This window comes from Brachypodium distachyon, chromosome 3, assembly GCF_000005505.3.
Source record: "Brachypodium distachyon strain Bd21 chromosome 3, Brachypodium_distachyon_v3.0, whole genome shotgun sequence".
NCBI classification, from domain to species: Eukaryota; Viridiplantae; Streptophyta; class Magnoliopsida; order Poales; family Poaceae; genus Brachypodium; species Brachypodium distachyon.
The window spans coordinates 34,937,125-34,958,051 of record NC_016133.3 but is presented as its reverse complement, the minus strand read 5'-3'; the positions used below and the strand labels follow the sequence as shown (position 1 = coordinate 34,958,051).

The window sequence follows — 20,927 nt, the reverse complement described above, 5'->3', positions numbered from 1 at the left end:
TCTAATGTGTTGGGTTTTTTTTTAATTTACTCAAAATTTAGAAGCAAAATGTGCAATTCAATAGTAAATAGCATGACAGGCCCATAAATTCGCATGCACCAACCCAAATGGCATCGCTCGTTGCTCACCCTGTCAGATGTATTTCGAAAAACAGCCCACGAGTCCGGCCCAAAGCAACACCGCACCTCATCCCCTTCCTCCCCAATCCAAAACCTCCCCACCTTCCCGGCGTCGGCAACGCTAACCCCCAGCTCCAGCTCGTCTCCCATGGCCACGGCGCCGCATCTCGCCTTCCACCTCCCATTCCCTTTCCTCTCAACCTCCCGCCCGCCGCCCAGGATTCTAGCCCCTCCGCGCTGGGGGCCTCTCCGCTTAGCTGCGGCAGCGCGCCGCTTCCGGCCGCCCACCTCCGACGACGAGCCCCCCGAGGCCGCGGAGGACTCTTCCCACGGACTTAACCGATACGACCAGCTCGCGCGCCACGTGGAGCGGGCGCGGAGGCGGCAGCAATCCGAGCAGCCGGAGGTCACAGCCGACCACCCGCTCTTCTCGTCCCCTCCCTCGGCCACCACCAGTGGGAGCTACGACCCTGACGACGAGTTCTTCGACGAAATCGACCGCGCTATTGCCGAGAAGCGGGAGGAGTTCACGCGGCGCGGCCTCATCAAGCCGACCCCGCCCCCTCCGCCGCCCGAGCTGGACGGGCCCGCCGACGAGCTCTCCCCCGAGGAGGCCATCGACCTCGACGAGATTCGGAGGCTGCAGGGACTCAGTGTAGCGTCCACGGCGGACGAGGATGACGAGGAGGCAGAGGGGGTCGAGGAGGAGGACGGCGACGAGGGCTTGCCGCTCCACGACGACGACGCGGAAGGCTTTGATGTGGCTGACGAGCTTGGACTCGACGGGGCGAGAATGCGGCAGCCGGCCTTCCGGATGACGTTGGCCGAGCTCCTGGACGAGAGCAAGCTTGTTCCGGTGGCGGTGACGGGCGACCAGGACGTCGCGCTCGCAGGGGTGCAGAGCGACGCCAGCCTCGTGGCGGCGGGGGACCTCTTCGTGTGCGTGGGAGAGAACGGGCTTGCTGGACTCACTGAGGCTGACAAGCGAGGAGCTGTGGCCGTCGTGGCCGACCAGGCTGTCGACATCGAGGGCACCTTGGCCTGTCGTGCATTGGTCATTGTTGATGACATTGCAGTCGCTCTCCGTGTGCTCCCTGCCTGCCTGTACAGGCGGCCCTCAAAGGACATGGCTGTTATCGGCATAACTGGCACAGACGGCGTCATCACCACATCTCACCTTGTCAAAGCAATGTATGAGGCCATGGGTGTCAGGACTGGCATGGTAGGTGTTCTTGGGGCTTATGCCTTCGGCAGCAACAAACTGGACGCGCAACCTGATGCATCTGGTGACTCAATAGCTGTGCAGAAGCTGATGGCAACGATGTTGCATAATGGTGCTGAAGCAGCTGTGTTGGAGACGACCACTGATGGGATGCCACCATCAGGTGTGGACAGTGAGATAGATTACGATATCGCCGTGCTGACAAATGTTAGGCACGCCGATTGGGAGGCTGGCATGACATACGAGGAGTATATGAGCAGCATGGCCTCTCTATTTTCCAGAATGGTGGACCCTGAGCGCCACCGGAAGGTGGTGAACATTGACGATCCAAGCGCACCATTCTTTGCTGCCCAAGGGGGGCATGATGTCCCTGTGGTGACATATTCATTTGAAAACAAGAAGGCTGATGTGCACACTCTCAAGTACCAGCTTTCCCTGTTTGAGACGGAGGTTCTGGTACAGACGCCGGATGGAATCCTCGAAATCTCCTCTGGGCTGCTTGGGAGGGACAACATCTACAACATCCTTGCAACTGTGGCAGTTGGTGTTGCAGTGGGTGCACCGTTGGAGGACATAGTAAAGGGTATCGAAGAGGTGGATGCAATCCCAGGCCGGTGTGAGCTAATTGATGAGGAGCAAGCATTTGGGGTGATCATTGATCATGCGAGGACACCGGAAGCTCTGTCCAGGCTTCTTGATTGTGTAAAGGAACTAGGCCCGCGCCGTATTGTCACAGGTATGGTAGTTTCCCTTGCAGTTCTCGTTAACAGTGCCTACCCAAAGTTTGCATTGATTTTTGAACTGTTGATTGGATGTGCATATTGATATATGTTCTCTTTTATGGTTGTGGTATTACGAATTGAATCTCCTGCTATGTTCTATGTAGTTGTTGGATGTTGCGGTGAGAAAGAAAGAGGGAAGAGGCCGGTGATGACAAAGATTGCCGCCGAGAAAAGTGATGTTGTTATGTTGACGTCCGACAATCCAGCAAGTGAAGATCCTTGTATGGTTCTTAGTATATTTGGTTATTATGAGATCTTAATGTGATTAAATGCATGAGTGAGCTGAAGTTTTACGCATTTCTTCTTGGTATATTCGCAGTGGACATCCTGGACGACATGTTGTCTGGCGTAGGGTGGACCATGGAAGAATACTTGAAGTATGGTGCCAATGATTATTACCCGCCCCTACCAAATGGTCACAGACTCTTTCTACATGATATTAGAAGAGTTGCAGTGAGAGCTGCTGTTGCAATGGGCGAACAAGGCGATGTTGTTGTAAGTTTTCTCTGAAGTTATCAGTGTCAGGAAGCCTTTCCTGTGATCCTTAGTCCCTTGTGATATAATATACAAGCAAACTGTTTGAAATGCTATACTTGAATTTCCATGAATAGGATCCTGTATGAAAATGCTTACAGAAGCTGATCTTTTTGGCTTCTAGGACCGGCTTCTCCTAGAAGCTGCCCTCACGTAACTTCTTGGAGAAGCCGCATCACAAATTTAGCTAGACTTCCAAAGTAGTTTAGGCCAAACTAATTTGATAGCCTAATCAAATTTAGGTGGCGGCTTCTCCAAGAAGCTGGGGGAGGGCAGCTTCTCAGAGAAGCCGGTCCAGGAAGCCGAAAAGAACTGGCCCGACTCTTGTCAAATTTCGAGGATACAAAAGATCTAATTCCAAACTCATTATGCATCTGCTTTGATTTGTTAGACTTGTATCGGAAAGATTTATGATGTAGGTTGCTCTGTAACTTATCTGGGACAAGCTTAATGTGCTATATATCCGTATATGTCTGCAATCTCTTTCACGGATTGCTAGTGAACAAAGAATGAGTTGCATTAAGGTTGTGAGATAGAAGGCTTGAGTACTCTTTACCATCTTCCACCTGTTGGTCCATCTTGATCCTTGTTCCTGACAGCTTTGGTTCGTCATTCAGGTTGTCACTGGAAAGGGGAATGATACTTATCAGTTGGAAGGCGATAAAAAGGAATTCTTTGATGACAGGGAAGAGTGCCGAGAAGCACTGCAATATGTTGATCAGTTGCATCGATCTGGTATAGATACCTCGGAGTTTCCATGGCGGTACGTTCCCTCTTTAGCCGCTAGTTCTCGGGACTCATGAGTATGTGCGTGTTGCTATAAATTTGAGTCCTTATAAACCAAAGGAATTGCAAGCTATAAATTTTCAGAACCTTAATTCCTCTGATCTACCTTAGGACTTTCTGATGTTTAGTTTTAGTATAACTTACCCTGACCGCTATAAATTTTCAGAACCTTAATTCCTCTGATCTACCTTAGGACTTTCTGATGTTTAGTTTTAGTATAACTTACCCTGACCGCTATAAATTTTCAGAACCTTAATTCCTCTGATCTACCTTAGGACTTTCTAACATTATATACGAGAGCTTCGTCTATTTTTATCTCCTCATTTGCAGTTGTGGTCGCACATGAAATCCACCAATTTACTCATCTTGCTTCTCTCTGGGTGCCACAGGTTACCAGAAAGCCACTGAAGTCTGATCTACCCAAGTAAGACGAGGTTCTTTTCACAGTCATGGTGCAGGACTGGGCTCCCAATTTTGCTATCATGAGCTTCTTAAAGATGGGCTAGCCGATGGAGTCTCGGAAATACATTTGATCCAGGTGTTCTGACTGTTGTTAACTGCTAACAAACTACTAGCTTATGATTATTAGTGATGATTACTGGAAAGTAGATAAGTAGATGGCCCTGGAATTTTGTGAGTGGAAAAAACAATTTTCAAATGTCAAAAGAAATAGACATATAAGTTGGAGTTATTTGTGTGGCTTGTAAAATTTTGTGAAAAAAGATGAGGTCTACGTTCTGTAAAATTTTGTGGAAAAAGATGAGGCCCACGTCTTCACCAGAATATGCGCAGTGTTCCATCTACATTGTACACCAGACTATAGTATTCCATCTGTTTCTATTCTAAATATAAGATGTTCTAGCTTTTCAGCAGCATGTTGTTTGCCATGATGCCATCCAACATCCGAAGTTTGGCTGAAAGGAGAAACTCTTTCCCACCCGGGTATGCTTGCAGCGCCTGCGGCACTTCAGTGCAATCATCCTTCTGCTAGCTATCTACAATTCAGCACATGATCGTCCGGAATCCTGATGGCGGTCAACGTAGAGTTTGGCATGTGAATAGACTGCTGCTTTAAAGTTGCTCATGATTCTGCAATTTGGAGAAGAATAAGTGGTGATAAATGCCTTTTGATCTACACTGAGGAAATGTAAGACAAAACCATACCTGTTCATTGCCATATTATATACTCCAAGTCACCCTGCTTGATAACATGTGCAATTTGAGCAGGACACTAAAATTCTCTGAGGTTTTTTATGCAGGCAAACATGCTTCCAAATCATAGTACTTCCTAGCTGCAGCATCATTGAGAGCACCGGACAGGACAGAAACGACTTGATATAGTAGGCCAATCTGCGAGATGGACATGGAAGAAAAGATTACACATGTTTAAAAAGAATCTATACCTATCTAAAAAATACGGACCGTTGGCCTCCCGTAACCAAGCATACGGCCTCCCGTAACCAAGCATGTAGCAATATTGGAATGGAGTATGGATCGTACGAAAAAAAGTCATAAAGCAATCTCATGAAAATCAATCCAATCCGAGCCAGAAAAACTGATACATCCCTCTCTCCCAGCGAAGCTCCACGCCATGGCCCATGGATCGTTAGTCGGGATAGGATTGATCAATGTACTTGCTCGTAAATTATGCCTACGGCCTACAAGCGTCCCGCCGCCGGCCGCCTCCGCATGCCCGTACCAGCGCCCACGCCCGCGTGCAAGAAAATAATCGCTGCTGATTTCCCCCGCTAGGGATGGGCCTCTGCTCGCCGACACCCCCTGCGCGACCTTCGAGATTTCGCTCGGCCGAGCGGCCGAGGCGCCGACGAAGGGCTGCACAACACCCGTTCCCGTAACCTCTGCTGCATCGCCATCGCCTCCCGCCGCCTCTACCTCCATGCCTCCCTCTGGTCGGGACTCCTTTCCTGTTGGAAATATGCCCTAGAGGCAATAATAAATATGTTATTATCACATTTTCTTGTTCTTGATAAATGTTTATTATCCATGCTATAATTGTATTAACAGGAAACTAAATACATGCGTGGATAAATAAACAAATACCGTGTCCCTAATACGCCTCTACTAGATTAGCTCGTTTATTAAAAGATGGTTAAGGTTTTCTAACCATAGACATGTGTGGTCATTTAACAACGAGGTCATATCATTAGGAAAATGATGTGATGGACAGGCCCAAACCTAAGCATAGCTTTTGATCGTGTCACTTAAGTTTAAATTGCTAATGCTTTTATTATGTCAAGTATCATTTCCTTAGACCATGAGATCATGCCACTCCCTAGTACCGGAAGAATACTTTGTGGACATCAATCGTCATCTCGTAACTGGGTGATCATAAAGATGTTCTTCAGCTCGGAAGGTGCTTGTTGGGTTGTATGGATCAAGAGTAGGATTTGTCACTCCATGTGACGGAGAGATATCTCTGGGCCCTCTCGGTAATATAACATCCTAATGAGCTTGCAAACATGTGACTAATGTGTTTAGTCACAGGATATTATATTGCGGTACGAGTAAAGAGAACTTGCCGGTAACGAAATTGAACTAGGTATGTTGATACCGACGATCAAATTTCGGGCAAGTAATATATCGCGAGACAAAGAAAATTGAATACCGGATTAATTGAATCATCGACATCGTGGTTCAACTGATGAGATTTTCGTGGAATATGTGGGAACCATTATGAACATCTAGGTCCCGCTATTGGTTATTGATCGGAGAGGTGTCTCGGTCATGTCCACATGTTCTCGAACCCGTAGGGTCACACACTTAATGCTTAAATAGATGGTGATATCGAATATTGATTCGAAGTCTCGGATGGGATCCAGGGCATCACGAGGAGCTTCGGAATGGTCCGGAGATAAAGAATTATATATGGGAAAGCTGTTTGAGGGTTTCGGAAAAGTTTGGGATATTTTACGGTATCGACCGGGAATGTTCTAGAAGGTTCCAAAAGTTCTCAAAAGGTTCTAGAATGTTCCAGAATATTCCTAAGAATTTAATTGGGCCTTTATAGTAATTAATTAGAGCAATCTAATTATTAGGGGGAAAGGGGAGGAACAAACCGTACGTGGGGGAGTTCGTGGGGAGGGAGTCCTCCCGGGACTCCTTTCCCTCCCCTGGCCGGCCCTAGCTCTTTCTTGGAGGACGGGCAAACCCTGGCCAGCACCCCCTATATAAATAGAGGTGAGGGGCAGGAGGAGAGGACACGCCAAGCCCTCAGCTGGATCTCTCCCCTGAGCTCCTCTCCCTGACCTCCTCCTCTCACGCGCACGGTGAAGCCCTGCCCGTGGAGAACTCCACCATAGCCTACACCACGCCGTCGTGCTGCTGAAATCTCATCGACCTCTTCCCCTCGCTTGCTGGATCAAGAAGGAGGAGATGACGTGAAGCTGAACGTGTGGATACCAAGGAGGTGCTGTCGTTTCTGCACTGAGATTGATCTCATCGAAAGTTCCACTACGCAAACAACGATCCCGTGATCGTAACGCTTTGTGGTCTACGAGGGTATGATGCTCATAATCCCTCTTGTTACTTACATCTAGTAGATATGTTTTGGGGTTTCTTCCGCACATCTCGTAAGAAAATTTTTGTTTTTCATGCAACGAACCCTTCATTTCCCGTGACTTCCCCTTACGATTCCAGCTCTCTTCATCGTCATCCTCCTCTTTCGCAGCAAAACCAAGTAATCTCCCTCACTGCTCTTCATGTTTCAGTTTATTTCCCCGTTTGAGCGGACGTCTTATGATGTTCTGCTGCAGGTTTGAGAGGCACACGGCACGGATGGCGGGGGCGACGCGGAAGGGAGCATGCTGCGCAGCTGCCGTGCCGCAAGCGGTTGACAGAGCTGGAGGAGTCGATGTGTCTGGAGGGGAATAGGATGAATCATGAAGGGCACTGAGCAGTAGCTGGACAGCCTGCAAAATTAACACCGCCCCCCCCCCCCCACCACCACCACCACCACTAATTCCATTGCGAGTTTGTTTCCTGTATGGCATTCGTTCTTTTCTTTTTTGTAAACTATGGCATTCGTTCTTGATGTTATAAATTGCAGTACGATGTAGAGAGTAGAAATGACATTTCACAATTGCTAAATATCCCATGCATATCTAAATATTACTCCCTCCGATTATAAATTGTTGTCGAAATATTACATGTATATAGATGTTTTTTAATAATAGATATATTCATATTTGGGCAAATTTGAGTCAAGAATTTAGGATCAGAGGAAGTATTGTATTATCATAAGAACTAAGTAGCCTTGGGACTTTAAATTGGGCGATTAGAGTTGCAAATATCCTACACATATAATGGGTGCTTAATTGCTTGTAGCTAAGGCACTACGGGAGCAAAAGGTATTGCTCAAGACTTGTTTGCATAATCGCATGGTATAGCCTTTTCCTTATGCAGACTCTGGAGATCTCTTAAGAGCATATATACTTGTAGTTTAGTCTACAAGTGGGAGCCGACAGAAGTTCGCAGCAGAAATATTTGTAAAATTATATCAGTGCCTAAATTTAATATGAAATAAACTTGGCAAACAATAGATTTCTTATGAAAGGGTTTTTTCATGAATTGTTTTTATTGTCCTGTTGCAACGCACGGGCATTTCAGCTGGTGGATATAAAAATGGTGTTGATTCCTAAAAAAAAGAAGATGATGGTATTAGAAGGTTAGCCCAGGTTCTGGAATGTACCTCCTCGCTGAAACCTTGTGAATTCTTCGACGTCCCTTCATGCATGACTGTTGGGCTTGTGGCGAAGAATCGTTCAATCTTTTTCAAACTGGTGAACTCCGGCTTCTGTCCAGAAGCGTGTAGAGCGCCCGACGTACCAAAATCCACGTGTGTAATTTACGATAAAATTATCAGTGCGCATTAAACAAAGACAAGTTTGCTGCATTCATGAAAACCAAACACACTAACATATCAAGAAACACATTTGCAGCATGAAAATAAACCCTACCACATATGTCCATGTGTAGTAGTATGAAGCAAACACTATAAATATGCAGCGTAAAAAAAACAGAGACCAAAATGTACGTGAACAAACAACAAACTGATGGACATGACATGATCAAACTGCAAAATCTAATAAAAGGTAAAAGACAACAACGCATGACCTGTTCACGCACGCATGACGTACTTGCCCAATCGCCGGCCCGTTAATTTACTTTCGCGAAACCAAATGCGAAATCGTTACGCGCGGCCCGCGGGGCGCGCAGCTCGCTGACCTGTTCACGCACGCATGCATGCACATCGGACAGTGAGATTTCTTGGACAGTCGATCCCAACGCATGACCAAACCGCCGCCCGCCCGTCGTTAGTCTGTCTGTCTGTCCAACGCGCGCGACGGCGGTGCTAGTCCACCCGTTCCGCCTACAAATACTCCACCGCGCGCGCTAGCTGCACCCCCGAGCCACGTACCACACAGCCCACAGGAGCTAGCGTCTCTCTCTATCTACACATGGGTTCTCTCTCGTACGTGCTCGCCGGCGTGGTGCTGGCGGCGCTGGCGACCGGCGGCGCGTGCATCCCCAAGGTGCCGCCGGGGCCCAACGTGACGGCCAACTACAACGGCCAGTGGCTCAACGCCATGGCCACCTGGTACGGCAAGCCCACAGGCGCCGGGCCCAAAGACAACGGTAATTACTCACGAACGCGCGCGCGCAGTCGACCAGTACAGATTTCTTACTACTACTTGTCATGCAATGTTGTCCTGAGAAATGTGTGCTCGATCGGACGGACGCGCGTGTACGTTACAGGTGGTGCGTGCGGGATCAAGGACGTGAACCTGCCGCCCTACAGCGCCATGACGGCCTGCGGCAACGTTCCCATCTTCAAGGACGGCAGGGGATGCGGCTCCTGCTACGAGGTGCCTGTCACTCACATTTCTATTTTGTTCGTCATACGTCGTTTACAACTTTGGGACTGTTTGGTCGCTACCCGAAGAAAAATTGCTTGGCCTGAGAACACCCTGTGATGTGCCTGAGTTCTGTTTGGTTTGTGCCTGGGTATTAAAATGTCTACCTAGGCTGTCCTCTTAGCTAGCTCATTAGCCTGGCTCAGGCCTAAGAAATAGGAGGCCTGGCCTCAGGCAGGAAGTAAAAAAATCATTTAATATGTAGCCATCCAATAGGAGCAAGTGTTCAGCGATTGTGTTTCTCTTCAGGCACAGGCATTGAACCAAACAAGAATACTACAGGCTGCCTGGTCAGGCAAATTTGATAAAAAAATCTGGCTTGTCCCAGGCATCTATTTCACTCAGGCACAACTCTCAGGTAGGCAACCAAACAGATCCTTTATCTGCTTTCTTTGGCTGGAATTACTTATCACTGATACTAAATCCGGAACAACTATTATGGGTGGAGGGAGTAGTAAATCCCTAGAAGATCTCTTAAATAAAAAATCCCCGTGTCACTTGAAATTGCAGAATTACACAAATTTGGCACACAGAAAGAGCAACCGCAATTTCGGTTCATAGATCATATGTAAAAATAGGTTCTAATGTCTGACCAAGAGTGGTTATTTTCTGTCAACTCAACGATAGATATATTTCAGTCGACAATCATAATTAATCATCTTTGTATTCACATAAATTTTGGTGATTGGATCAGTCAGATGATTGTTGAAGTCGACATAAAAATAGCTATTTTCCGTCTTCTAAGAAATAGAAAAAATTGTGTTAAAAAATGTCAAAATAACCGAGATTTGGAAATAATGTGCAAGTTATGGCAATCATAGATTCGATATGAATTGCAGGTCAAGTGCAATGTGCCGGCGAAGTTGTGCTCGAACAAGCCCATAACGGTGTTCATCACGGACATGAACTACGAGCCGATCGCGCCGTACCACCTCGACCTCTCCGGCACGGCGTTCGGCCTGATGGCGCAGCCCGGGAAGGAGCAGCTGCTCCGCAACTGCGGGGAGCTGCAGCTGCAGTTCAGGAGGGTCCGCTGCAAGTTACCGCCGGGCACCAAGATCACCTTCCACATCGAGAAGGGATCAAACCCAAACTACCTGGCCGTGCTCGTCAAGTTCGCCTCCGACGACGGCGACATCGTGCAGATGGACCTCCAGGACAAAATTTCGCCCGAGTGGAAGCCCATGAAGGAGTCGTGGGGCGCCGTCTGGAGGATGGACTCCATCAAGCCACTCAAGGGCCCTTACTCCATCCGCCTCACCAGCGAGTCCGGCAAGAAGCTTATTGCCAAGGATATTATCCCCCTCAACTGGAAGCCTGACACCTTCTTGAAATCCAATATCCAGTTCTAGAACATCGATCCATCTAATTTGATCAATCAACCCCCCTCAGATGAGTATTACGTATAGACCTATAGAAAAAAAGATAAATGCATGTAGCTAGTTTTATTGATGTGCCTATTATGTCATGCTTTTGCTTGAGCTAGAATATAATCAATCGGATCCAATGATTTGTTCCAATTTAATGTCAATGCATGGTATCTTGTCTACCAATCCGCATCACTCAAATTATTTTTAGGGTAGCTGTATCTAAGTTGCACGATTTTTAAGCAAAACACTTAAATCTAAGTTGACGAATCAGAACCGTTGGATTATATCTAGATCTCATTTACTCTTCTTTTTTCATCGTCTATTTTCGAATCTTAAATCACAAATCATATCCAACGACTGGGGAATCTACTTATCTCTAATTAAAAATCAGCCAAGTTAGATATAGCAAAACCGTTACTTTTATCGTTGGATCTGGAACTTATGGATCAACACTGATCAATCATGAACAGTATATTTTCAGTCCCTCAATTGGCACAAAATTATAGAACTGGTCCCTAAACTTTATTCGATTTAGAAAACCAGATAATGTTGATTTTCGTCCAGCTTGAAGCGTCGTTACCGCGAACATGAGACGATTTTGCCCCTGACTTTGCCATGTGGATCGTCAAAATGCCACTACCCGAGCTTGATGGACACTTAGACTTAGATTTAGGGTAGCAAGGTATTCATTCCGCTTCTACACTTGACTGTTTAGGCGCCAAAATATTTAGTCACCAGTTCAATCCTTTCGTGCCAAATGAGGGATGGATTTTTTTTCTCTATCTAAAGATGTATCATAACCATTAGCAATCGTCCTTGTAACATAGCAACAATAAATACCAATACATGAATCTTGCAAAGGCAAGAGCCCGGTCGATCCTGCCTTCTCATAGAAGATAGGAGCTCTTTATCCATTCAGGTTCTGGATAGAGATCTGCCTGAGGCCCGCTTAAAATAAGGGAGCTTTGATCGAACCATTCCGTCACCACTCATTCAGTTTTCATCTAATGTGTGTGCGCATGTGTTCCACCTTTCATCTGATCTCACAAAATCACGCCGGTTGTCATTTATCACCAACGCCGGTCAGCAGAGAGTACTGCGGATCAGTATCACCAACAATCAGTTCGTTCAATATCTGAAAAAACCATGGAGAAATTCATCGCGAGTTGCAGTTCACAAACCCCAAACACAACTGCTCTACTTAATATGTGCACAGCAAGAGCAGAGCAACTGGTGACATCAATATCATATCAATTTGACCGAACGGATTGCGACGCTGTCGTGTGCTGCTGCTGCTTCTTCATATAGTCCTCGATGGCAGAACGAAGAGCGTAGTTCGGGGTGACGTGGCGGTGCGGTAGAGCTAATTTGGTCATCGGCGATGTATCGTGCCCGCTGTCGAGCCATCCTTTGATGGCCTCCGCTTCGTAGGTGAAGCCATCTGCTGCCATGTGAGGGTTCCTCATAACCTCCTGCAGTTTCGTGCCAAAACGAAATGAAGCATCAGTACTACCCAGTTGCCAGGTATGAATGCCAGAATTTTTACTGCCCGCAAAAATAGCCATTCCATGAAAAGTGAATTTTGGGCATGCGATTTTGCCTAATTACCTGAGAAATCGGGCAGGTGAAGTAGAGGGGCGCGTGTGTCTCACCGAACAAGCAACCTGCAGGAGACTCTGCTGCCGGTGCCGGGACTGGCATGGCAGCAGCCGCTTTGACGAGGGGCCCTACGACCCGCCAGACCTGGCTCATCCGGTCGGGCCGCTTCCTGGCGCTCGCCTCCGCGCACTGCAGCCCGAGCAGCATGAGCTTCTCTGCCTGCGCGAACGGCCACTCACCGGCCGTCCGATCCACCGCCTCCTCCATCTCGCCCCTCTCCAGCGCCTCCTCCACCTTCCCCGCCACGCCGAGCGGCGGCGCGCCCGTCACCAGCCGCAGCACGAGCACCCCGAACGCGTACACGTCGGAGCTCGCCGTCGGCTCCCCGCCCTGGAGCTCCGGGTCCGCGTACGCCGCCGCCATCGATGGCGTGGCGGTCAGGAGGAGGCGGGAGGAGACCAGGCCGCCGGCGTCGGCGAGCTGGCAGGTGGTGTCCAGGTCGGCGTTGAGGAGCACGTTGGACGGGTTGACGTCGCCGTGGATGACGGGGCGGGGCTGGGCAGAGTGGAGAGAGACGAGAGCGGCGCAGATCTCGCCGATGATCCGCGTGCGGGCATGCCATGTCAGCGGCGGTGACGTGGCGAGGCGGTCTTCGAGGGTCCCGTTGGGGAGGTACTCGTAGACCAGAGCCGGAGGCTTTGGGCAGAGGCCGATCGGCGTCACCAGGTTTGGGTGCCTCACTCTGCTCAGCGCACGAACCTGCAATCGTAACATCGGTTTAGTACAAATCTGCGATAGGTTGCTTTCAATGTCAAGTGTGCACAGGAGAGTATTTACCTGGCGCGGGAACTGCGGCGGTCCTTGCGGGCTACGGCAGGGAAGCAGCTTGATCGCCACCGTCGCGCTGCGCAGCACACCCCTGTACACGCCATCGCTGACCTTCGCCGCGTCGCCGAAGTTGCCAGTGGCAAGCCGGAGCTCCACCAGAGAGAACTCCGCAGCGCGCCATGCCAAACCATCCACGCCCTCCTCCTCCTCCTCCTCCTCCTCCTCCTCCTCGAGGATCGCTTCGCTGGCCGCCGCGTCCTCGAGCTCGGCGACTCGCTGCTCCAGCTCCGCCTTCTGCTCGGAGAGCTCGCCGACGGCGGCGTCACGGTCGCGCTTCAGCGCTTCCATTTCTTCCTTCAAAACTCGCACCTCCTCCTTGGCCAGAGCCGCCTCCTCCTTGACTCCTCCCCCCTTGGTCTTCCTCGCGGCCTCGTCAGAGCACAAATCCTCGAAAAACTTGGCCACCTGCTGATGATGGCCCGGCACCGTGCTGCTGATCGGAAGGATCGCTGCCAAGGCTTCGTCGAGGGGAACCTCGAACGAGCTGGACTCGTCGTCGTCGTCGTCGTCGCTGGACGACGCCTCGCCGCGGCACGAGCTCGGGAGGATTTCTTCCGGCACGCTGTCCCAGGAGCCGACGGAGAGGTCCTCCTCCAGGCACAGGACGCTGAGAGCTCGTCGCGCGGCGGCCGGGCGGGAAGAAGAAGAAGAAGAAGACGGCCGCAGCGGCAGCGCCTTCTCCGACATGGACCTCTGCATCTTCATGCAGCCCGCGACTGCCATCTTCGCGTATCGGCTTGGCTGCACGGAGTACCGTGCGGATGGAGTGGGTGTTGGGATTTTTCTGGTGTCGCCAACCTCTCTGCATGTGTGCGCACGGTACAACAACAACAAAAAAACCATTTGAAATGATCCTATATAGGAAAAGCAAAATGCAAAATGGTTGACCCTGGTATAACTGAACAAATGCAAAATGCAGCGTGTTAATTGCTACCTACCTGGTGTATATCAGATGCTCCTTGCAAACGAACCAAATCTTGCATGCAGGGTCAGCATTCTGCATCACTGCAAGCGCCTTTTTCGACCTCGGCGCCTCCATTTTCCTGGATCTTTTTCGGAACGGGAAGGCATGATCAGTTAGCTACATTTCTGGTAATGTAATTAACCAACAGCACAATTCTGAACTTGTGAAATTTACAGCATAGTATATACCTAGAGAAGTACTTGTCAGCGGCTGCTCCCATGACGAGCTTGCCGACATTGTGCTTCGAGACAAGCTGTACGATCCCCTCCGCCACATCTTCATGCTCGATAACAAGTTTCTCGACCTTGATCTGATAAACACTGGTTTGTTTTGTTAATTAATTCTGCTTCTCATCCCCTCTCTCTCTCAAATAAAAAAAATGAATTCACTTCTCATATTCATGCATGTATGGCAGATCATTTTAGAATTTGGATCTAGCACAGTATTTCAGACAGATTGAGAAATTAAGGAAATTGTTAATTGTTTACACGAACCTTCATTTTGGTGCACTGGCGAATGTACTCGTCCAAATGCTTGTTCACCTTGCCCCTTTCGTACTGCCTGTAAGCATCAACCTCCTCTGGTCTCAATTTGCTTGCCTGGAATTTGCTTCCCACTGTCAAGGTAAACTAATCAGATCAGATGAGCACATTTTAACCATGAAATTAGATGAGCATATATACGAGACGAGATTAATTAACCATAACCAACCGCAGTTAACAAATAGGGGGACATTTCTTCGGCCAAACCTCTTGATTGTAAATTTACAAATTGAACGATATCACAGATATTGTATTCTCTTCTACTGGCTCACGAAAGAAGGGATCGGTAAGGGTACGTACATATCGGGATCATCTGCGCCGGCGAGTGGACGTGCGCGACCACCACCACCACGACGGCGGACCCGGCGGCGAGGTGGCGGAGCGCCCAGGCGACAGTGGACCTGCCGCTCTTGTACTTCTCCGGCAGCGCCACGAACACCTTCATCACGGACTGCTGCTCCTCCTCCTCCTCCTCCTCGAGCGCCTCCGCCGACGCCGCCGTCATGCCATTGCCGCCGGTAGTGGTACTAGTGCTCCGCGGGCTCGCCGCCGCCGCCTCCATTCCTGCGAAGCTAACAAAATAGCGCGCGCGTGGCGGGGCGAATACCGGGCGATCCTATATGTATCAAGGCACGAGGCGACGCGCGGCAACGAGAAGGGAGATTATCTCGCGAGCTGTTTGTTAATCACTACTGATCCTAAACACTTGGCCAGTTAACTAACAAAAGGATAACGACGACGCGAGCAGGAAGAAAATCTAGTTTGCTCAGCTCGCGGAGCGTCGCAGCACGTACATGGTGTGGCATCTAGTCTCCCCACTGGCGTGTGGGCCCGCGAGGACCGGAGTGACTAGTGAGCCCATTGGGAGCGGCCAACGCAGCTTGGCCCGGAGAGGTTTTGACTTTTAAATGCCAGACTCTGGTCATTTCGGTCTGTCTATTCGGTCTGTTCGGCTATTTCGGTCTGTTCGGTTTTGACCGCACTGCCAGAGGGAGCAACCGAGGGCATGTAAAGAGGGGCAAATGTACCATCAGTTAGTTCTAAAAAAAATGTACCATCAGTTTTTTTTTTGCGGATAAATGTACCATCAGTTCACGTGACTAAAAGAGGAATTCATGATGTAAAACACATGTATTCAACGCTTGCTATCCTCATTATATAACCTGCTGAAAGTTTAACATTTGCCGTTATGTTGCTCTGAAATTTGCCACTGCTGTTATGTACATATTTATTCCATCTTTCCTTGTTTCTTTTTTCAACTATACAGCTGCATAACCATTTCCTACCATATTAGCATATATTTTATTCCATTTCCTTGTTTTGTTTACAGCTGTTGTAACCATCTTCTACCATATAAGCATATGATTTATTTCATTTTCCTCTCTTTTTTTCAATTGTACAGCTGCTGTAACCATTTTCTACCATATTAGCATATATTTTTATATGTTTGGTGACTTTAAATAAATTTACCTAGTGTGTAGAATTAGTTTTCAAAATACAAAAGGTATATTGCTCTTACTCCTCCAAATGAGCAATTCCACACTTCCATCCAAGCAGACTAGACTTGGTTTCTCCTCCTGAATTCCAAGCCCTGGATGCTTGAACACCCGAACACAAGAATTCAGGTTCAATCTCAATGCGAGTGCCAAGCTGAATTGATATTGAGACGAATTCAATTCCATAGCCCTCAATGTCAACATCCAAACGAGGCATTAGCCCGTTCGGTGGTGCAAATGTACCATGAGCTCACATGATCATGGCATTAAACAAACCGAGGTTCCAAACACTTGGATCATAGTTGAACTAGAGGGACGGCATCCGTACATCACCATATATATAGTCTCTGCTGTGCACAATCTGTCGAAACGAGAACCTGAATTTGCGCGAGACGAAGATCAGCCATGAGTTGAGAAAAAACCAAGGCGACGTGTTAGTGTTAGCCAGGGGTGGTAGTGGTACCGATAGTTTCCGGCTGACCGTCAACCGAAGGGCCTCTTATAATGAAATCATCCGGAAAATATTCCCGGATATCCGTCGGATGTGAAAATGGATACGAATAGTTGTGACGGATATGGATGCGAATACGGTTCTACAAATATCCATCCGTATTTGATATTATCCGCTTTAGTTCGGTATTATCCGATGACTATCCGAACTTCAAATCTGTAATCGCTGAATTTTCGTCTCATTCGTCTCTTTCATAATCATCTCTGACATCTTTTTTGTTGGAAACTAGTATCGATGTGATGAAGTTCCTCTCATATATTGTTCCAAGTGCATAATATATGGTCTCTATTTTTTGGGCTATGTCCGATCGAGTATTTTTGTTGCCCAACACTCGTTCTATATTTGTAACTGTAAATATTCATATTCATATCCGGACACTATCCGCCTGACTCCGTATTCGTTATAAAATACTTCCTCTGTCCCATATTAAGTGACTTTCTATTACATGTATCTAGACGCTTTCTAGTCACAGATACATTCATATTTGGACAAATTGAATCACTTAATATGGGACGGAGAGGGTATGATATACGCTTGTATTCACTCCGTTTCCATTGTTATGTACCGAAACTGCGACAGAATGATTTTCTGTTTTTTAGGGGACAAGTAATCACAGGAGGAGCGCTATACAAGGCATGTAGGATTTTCTGTTTTTTTAGGGGAGAAGTAATCACAGGAGGAGCGCTATACAAGGCATATAAACCCGTGAGGCCGTGAACGTCCTGAAGGAGAACGAACAACGACGCCAGGAGAACCTGAAAGCTAAGCTAGCTACAGCGCAACAAATTTGAATCAAAGACGAAAGGCCGCTGCCGCCGTCAGCTTCACAGGTGAATCGTCTTCACCGAGAAAAGGCGACGGTACGAGTTCCTCCGGTTCCTTGGCACCCCCGTCGCCGTGATAATCAACGTGTGCCTGAACCTGAGCACACTCCAGGCAATGCTCCGTCGCAAAACCGGCTTTCACGCCGTCGCCGGAGACGATGATGCGCTTCTCCAGGATCGAAGTTACTATCGTCGCCTCTAGGGATTCCTCCAAGGCTGTGTTTCGACTGATTGCCTGCCTTAGCTGCATAATTTCTGCGTTTGCTTTGTCAAGGGCTGCCTCGAGCTCTTGCCTCCTCCTCACCTCCTCCAGGTACATCTCCTCGTATTCTTTCGCCTGCATGGTTCAGAGTTCCGATACAAATAAATCTGGAGGGGAAAAAATGTGCTGCAATTGGAGCTTGATCGGTTGTGGCGCAAAACTTCTTGTTGATCTGATCCCATTTTCTGAAGAAAATTGGGTTTAGTTATGACAATTGACAAGGGGTTACTTTCTGCAGAGACGATGCCACTTCTTCGTCTGCCTTCTGGCGCCTCCCAGATTCCTTCAAAGCTCTGTTCATCAAATCCTCGGCTGCTCTGCATGCTTCTTTGACTTCATCGTAGAACTCCAATTCCATCTTGGTTTCATCCTACGAAATTTTGACGTAATACAGATTACAGAATCAACAAGTTCGCCATCCTGCTGCCACTCTTGCAAAATCAGTTTTTGCAAAAAAGGAAAAAATGGTGATTGCACAATCGGACTCACCTCTTCCTGATCAGCTGACACGGGCAGAACCTCGCGGCAAGCATTTGGGAGCAAAGCCGGTGCATTTTCTGTTTCGATGTCCCTGTATTGGGTGGAAAATTGGGTCAATTGGAACTCTGCTATCCAGTGGTAACCAGAAATGCAAAAGGCACCACATCAGATTTTTCTTGCCTGATGCAGATTAATTGCTCCTTGCAGACGAACCAAATCTTGCACGACGGGTCGGCTGTCTGCATTATGGCAGCTGCTGTCTTGGACACAGGCCTGTCCAACTTTCTGAAACCAAATTCAAACGGAAATCGCAGCTCTGAATAAAATAATGATGTTGTTTGGAGCTAAGTACTTGTGCCGATAAATTCAGAGCATGTCTGAATTTGTAAGAAACATGTAGTATCAATGTATCATCATACCTTGAGTACTGCCTGTCCGCGGCAGCTGAAATCACCAGCTTGGTTACTCCACGCGAGGCGATGAGCTCGACGACGCCGGACACCACGTCTTCATTCTCGACCACCAGTTTCTCGCATTTCACCTGGGATTATTTACAGGCATCACGTATAAACTAGTATTAAGAAGAATAATACGACGACGACGGAGAAGACAAAGTAGAAGGGATTATTATTACTTTTGCCGAAAACAAGAAGAATTAAATCATAGGGAATGGCACCTTCACTTTGGAGCACTGATGGACGTAGTCGTCGAGCATCCTGTCGGCCTTCTCCCGCTCCGTCGTTCTGAACGAGCTCACCTGCTCCCAGCTCAGCTTGCTGGCATGGAACCTGCCTCCCACTGAGATCATTTGGGAAATGAATAAAACTGTAATCAGTTAGGCGTAAAGATTAAGAAAGAGAAGAAAAAGGTCAACGACGACGATGCAGAGATTGAGGGAACTGCGCCGTGTGAGATGGAGGAACCGCTGGTGAATTACACGTACTGACGGGGATCATCTGCGGCGGGACGTGCACGTGGGTGAGGACGACGACGACCGTTGCGCCGCCGCCGCCTCCGCAGAGGTGGCCGAGAGCCCATGCCAGCGTGGACCGCGCGGCTCTGGGCTCCGCCGGCACCGCCACGAACACCCTCTCCTCCTGCTCCTTCTCCTCCTCTTCCGGCGCCATAGGTCGATCGGTGGTCTCGGGCCTCGGCCTCGGCTCGCGCGGCGGTCGTCGAGAGGGCGGTATCAACGTACGACGACGGCGGGATTGTTGTATAAGAAGGCATGGGATGGGAGGAGACCTGGTATATGGTAGAGGAAGACGGACGGTGGCGCGTCGCGACTCGCCGTGGGAGGAGGAATCAGTACGCGGCGACAGTGACGGCTTAATTTGCGCGGACGGACACGCGGAGGCGGTGAGGCGACCTCATCGTCCCCGATTGGTCAACTCGAAACTTAGCGTGCTCTCTGCGGTTCTCGACTCAGCATTTGATCGCTTGTCGCATCACACACAATCACTTGCTCACCTCTCCCGATGATAGAAGTACTACTGTAGTATATAATTTTTATTTTATACATTTGCTATTTCTTTTTTTTCCTATTTGTGTGAATAGCTAATAACCACGTTTGCCGCGTGGTTACATTTCTTAACCGTATAGAAAGTAGTTGATTCTAAATCGATCAGATTGTATAGCATAACGTTGACATAAGATTTTGCACATTTATAGCAAGTACTACTTCTATCATGAGCGTTGCCTCTTTGCCTAAGGCCTAAGCACATGTGTTTCTGTTTTTGTTGTGACCGTGCAAATATTTTATTGCGGTCACATGATGTTTTGTTGCAATGCTCTCTCATAGTCATTGTGCAAAAATGAGCACCAATTTATTGCAGTATTGCATCAGAATATCTTCGACAAGGTGAATCAGCTCAAACTAACATGATGACATGTCAATATCTACATAGTTTTGACTGACCTCATAAGTCGTAAAGAGCTACATTATCCACTCACATTAACACATAAGAAACAAAGATTGTTGAACACTAGATGTCCAGTGACACGCCCCTTACAAGATAGGCTGTCAAAACGCGAATTCATCATGGGACAAATGAGGAAGAGGTACAAAATCACGAACCGGAACATGATGGCCGGCCACGTCAGGGCGTAAGCAAAATCGATGTACATTTATGATGTGCAACGCCAAGACGTCACACCAAGAACGCACAAAAGTTAACAAGAAAAGGAGCAAAACTAGATATCAGCTATTGGTCGGTAATTTCCCCCGTCTCTCAACACATACCGACTTTGAGAGTTTTCTCCAAAAGTGTCTAGGGTTTTCCATTGATCACTCTGAATTACCATTGCCGAGCATGCCGGATCCAATGATCTAGTAGTACCTTTATCTTTAGAACAATGATCTAGCTTTATCGATTCATGAAACAAGTAGTACAATAGATTGATACAAGAATGAACACAAAACGAAGATACTTGACAAAACTAAAAGATTTATTGTAATCCTTCGAAGCAAACTTCTCTTAATCCATCCTTCGCATCTTGATGATTCTCCACTTATTCGTTGGCAAATTGTACAATACCATGCTTGCACAAATTGAACTAACTTCGAAAGTTTTGAAAAGACGCACGAGCCACCCACCTTAAACAGCGAGAACCTA

The 20,927-nt window shown here is 48.0% G+C and overlaps 3 protein-coding genes across 3 annotated transcripts; 2 read left to right on the top strand and 1 right to left on the bottom strand.

Moving 5' to 3' along the window:
• Nucleotides 1-136: 136 nt before the first annotated feature.
• LOC100836786 (UDP-N-acetylmuramoyl-L-alanyl-D-glutamate--2,6-diaminopimelate ligase MurE homolog, chloroplastic) lies at nt 137-4,228 on the top strand. Its single transcript, XM_003574250.4, has 5 exons — nt 137-2,077; nt 2,228-2,344; nt 2,443-2,618; nt 3,275-3,420; nt 3,833-4,228. The coding sequence occupies exons 1-5, from the start codon at nt 268-270 to the stop codon at nt 3,849-3,851; spliced, it is 2,268 nt and encodes a 755-aa protein (XP_003574298.1). The 5' UTR covers nt 137-267; the 3' UTR covers nt 3,852-4,228.
• A 4,659-nt stretch (nt 4,229-8,887) lies between these two features.
• Nucleotides 8,888-10,929, top strand: LOC100836476 (expansin-B9). The gene is made up of 3 exons (XM_003574249.3): nt 8,888-9,098; nt 9,219-9,328; nt 10,216-10,929. The coding sequence occupies exons 1-3, from the start codon at nt 8,921-8,923 to the stop codon at nt 10,726-10,728; spliced, it is 801 nt and encodes a 266-aa protein (XP_003574297.1). The 5' UTR covers nt 8,888-8,920; the 3' UTR covers nt 10,729-10,929.
• Nucleotides 10,930-11,882: 953 nt separating this feature from the next.
• LOC106866320 (U-box domain-containing protein 33) lies at nt 11,883-19,729 on the bottom strand. Its single transcript, XM_014900260.2, has 13 exons — nt 19,256-19,729; nt 18,989-19,110; nt 18,732-18,853; nt 18,493-18,597; nt 18,322-18,403; nt 18,062-18,202; nt 17,542-17,907; nt 15,040-15,355; nt 14,692-14,813; nt 14,386-14,507; nt 14,172-14,282; nt 12,355-14,035; nt 11,883-12,218 (listed from the first exon to the last, which is right to left on the bottom strand). The coding sequence occupies exons 1-13, from the start codon at nt 19,437-19,439 to the stop codon at nt 11,997-11,999; spliced, it is 3,696 nt and encodes a 1,231-aa protein (XP_014755746.2). The 5' UTR covers nt 19,440-19,729; the 3' UTR covers nt 11,883-11,996.
• Nucleotides 19,730-20,927: the final 1,198 nt, after the last annotated feature.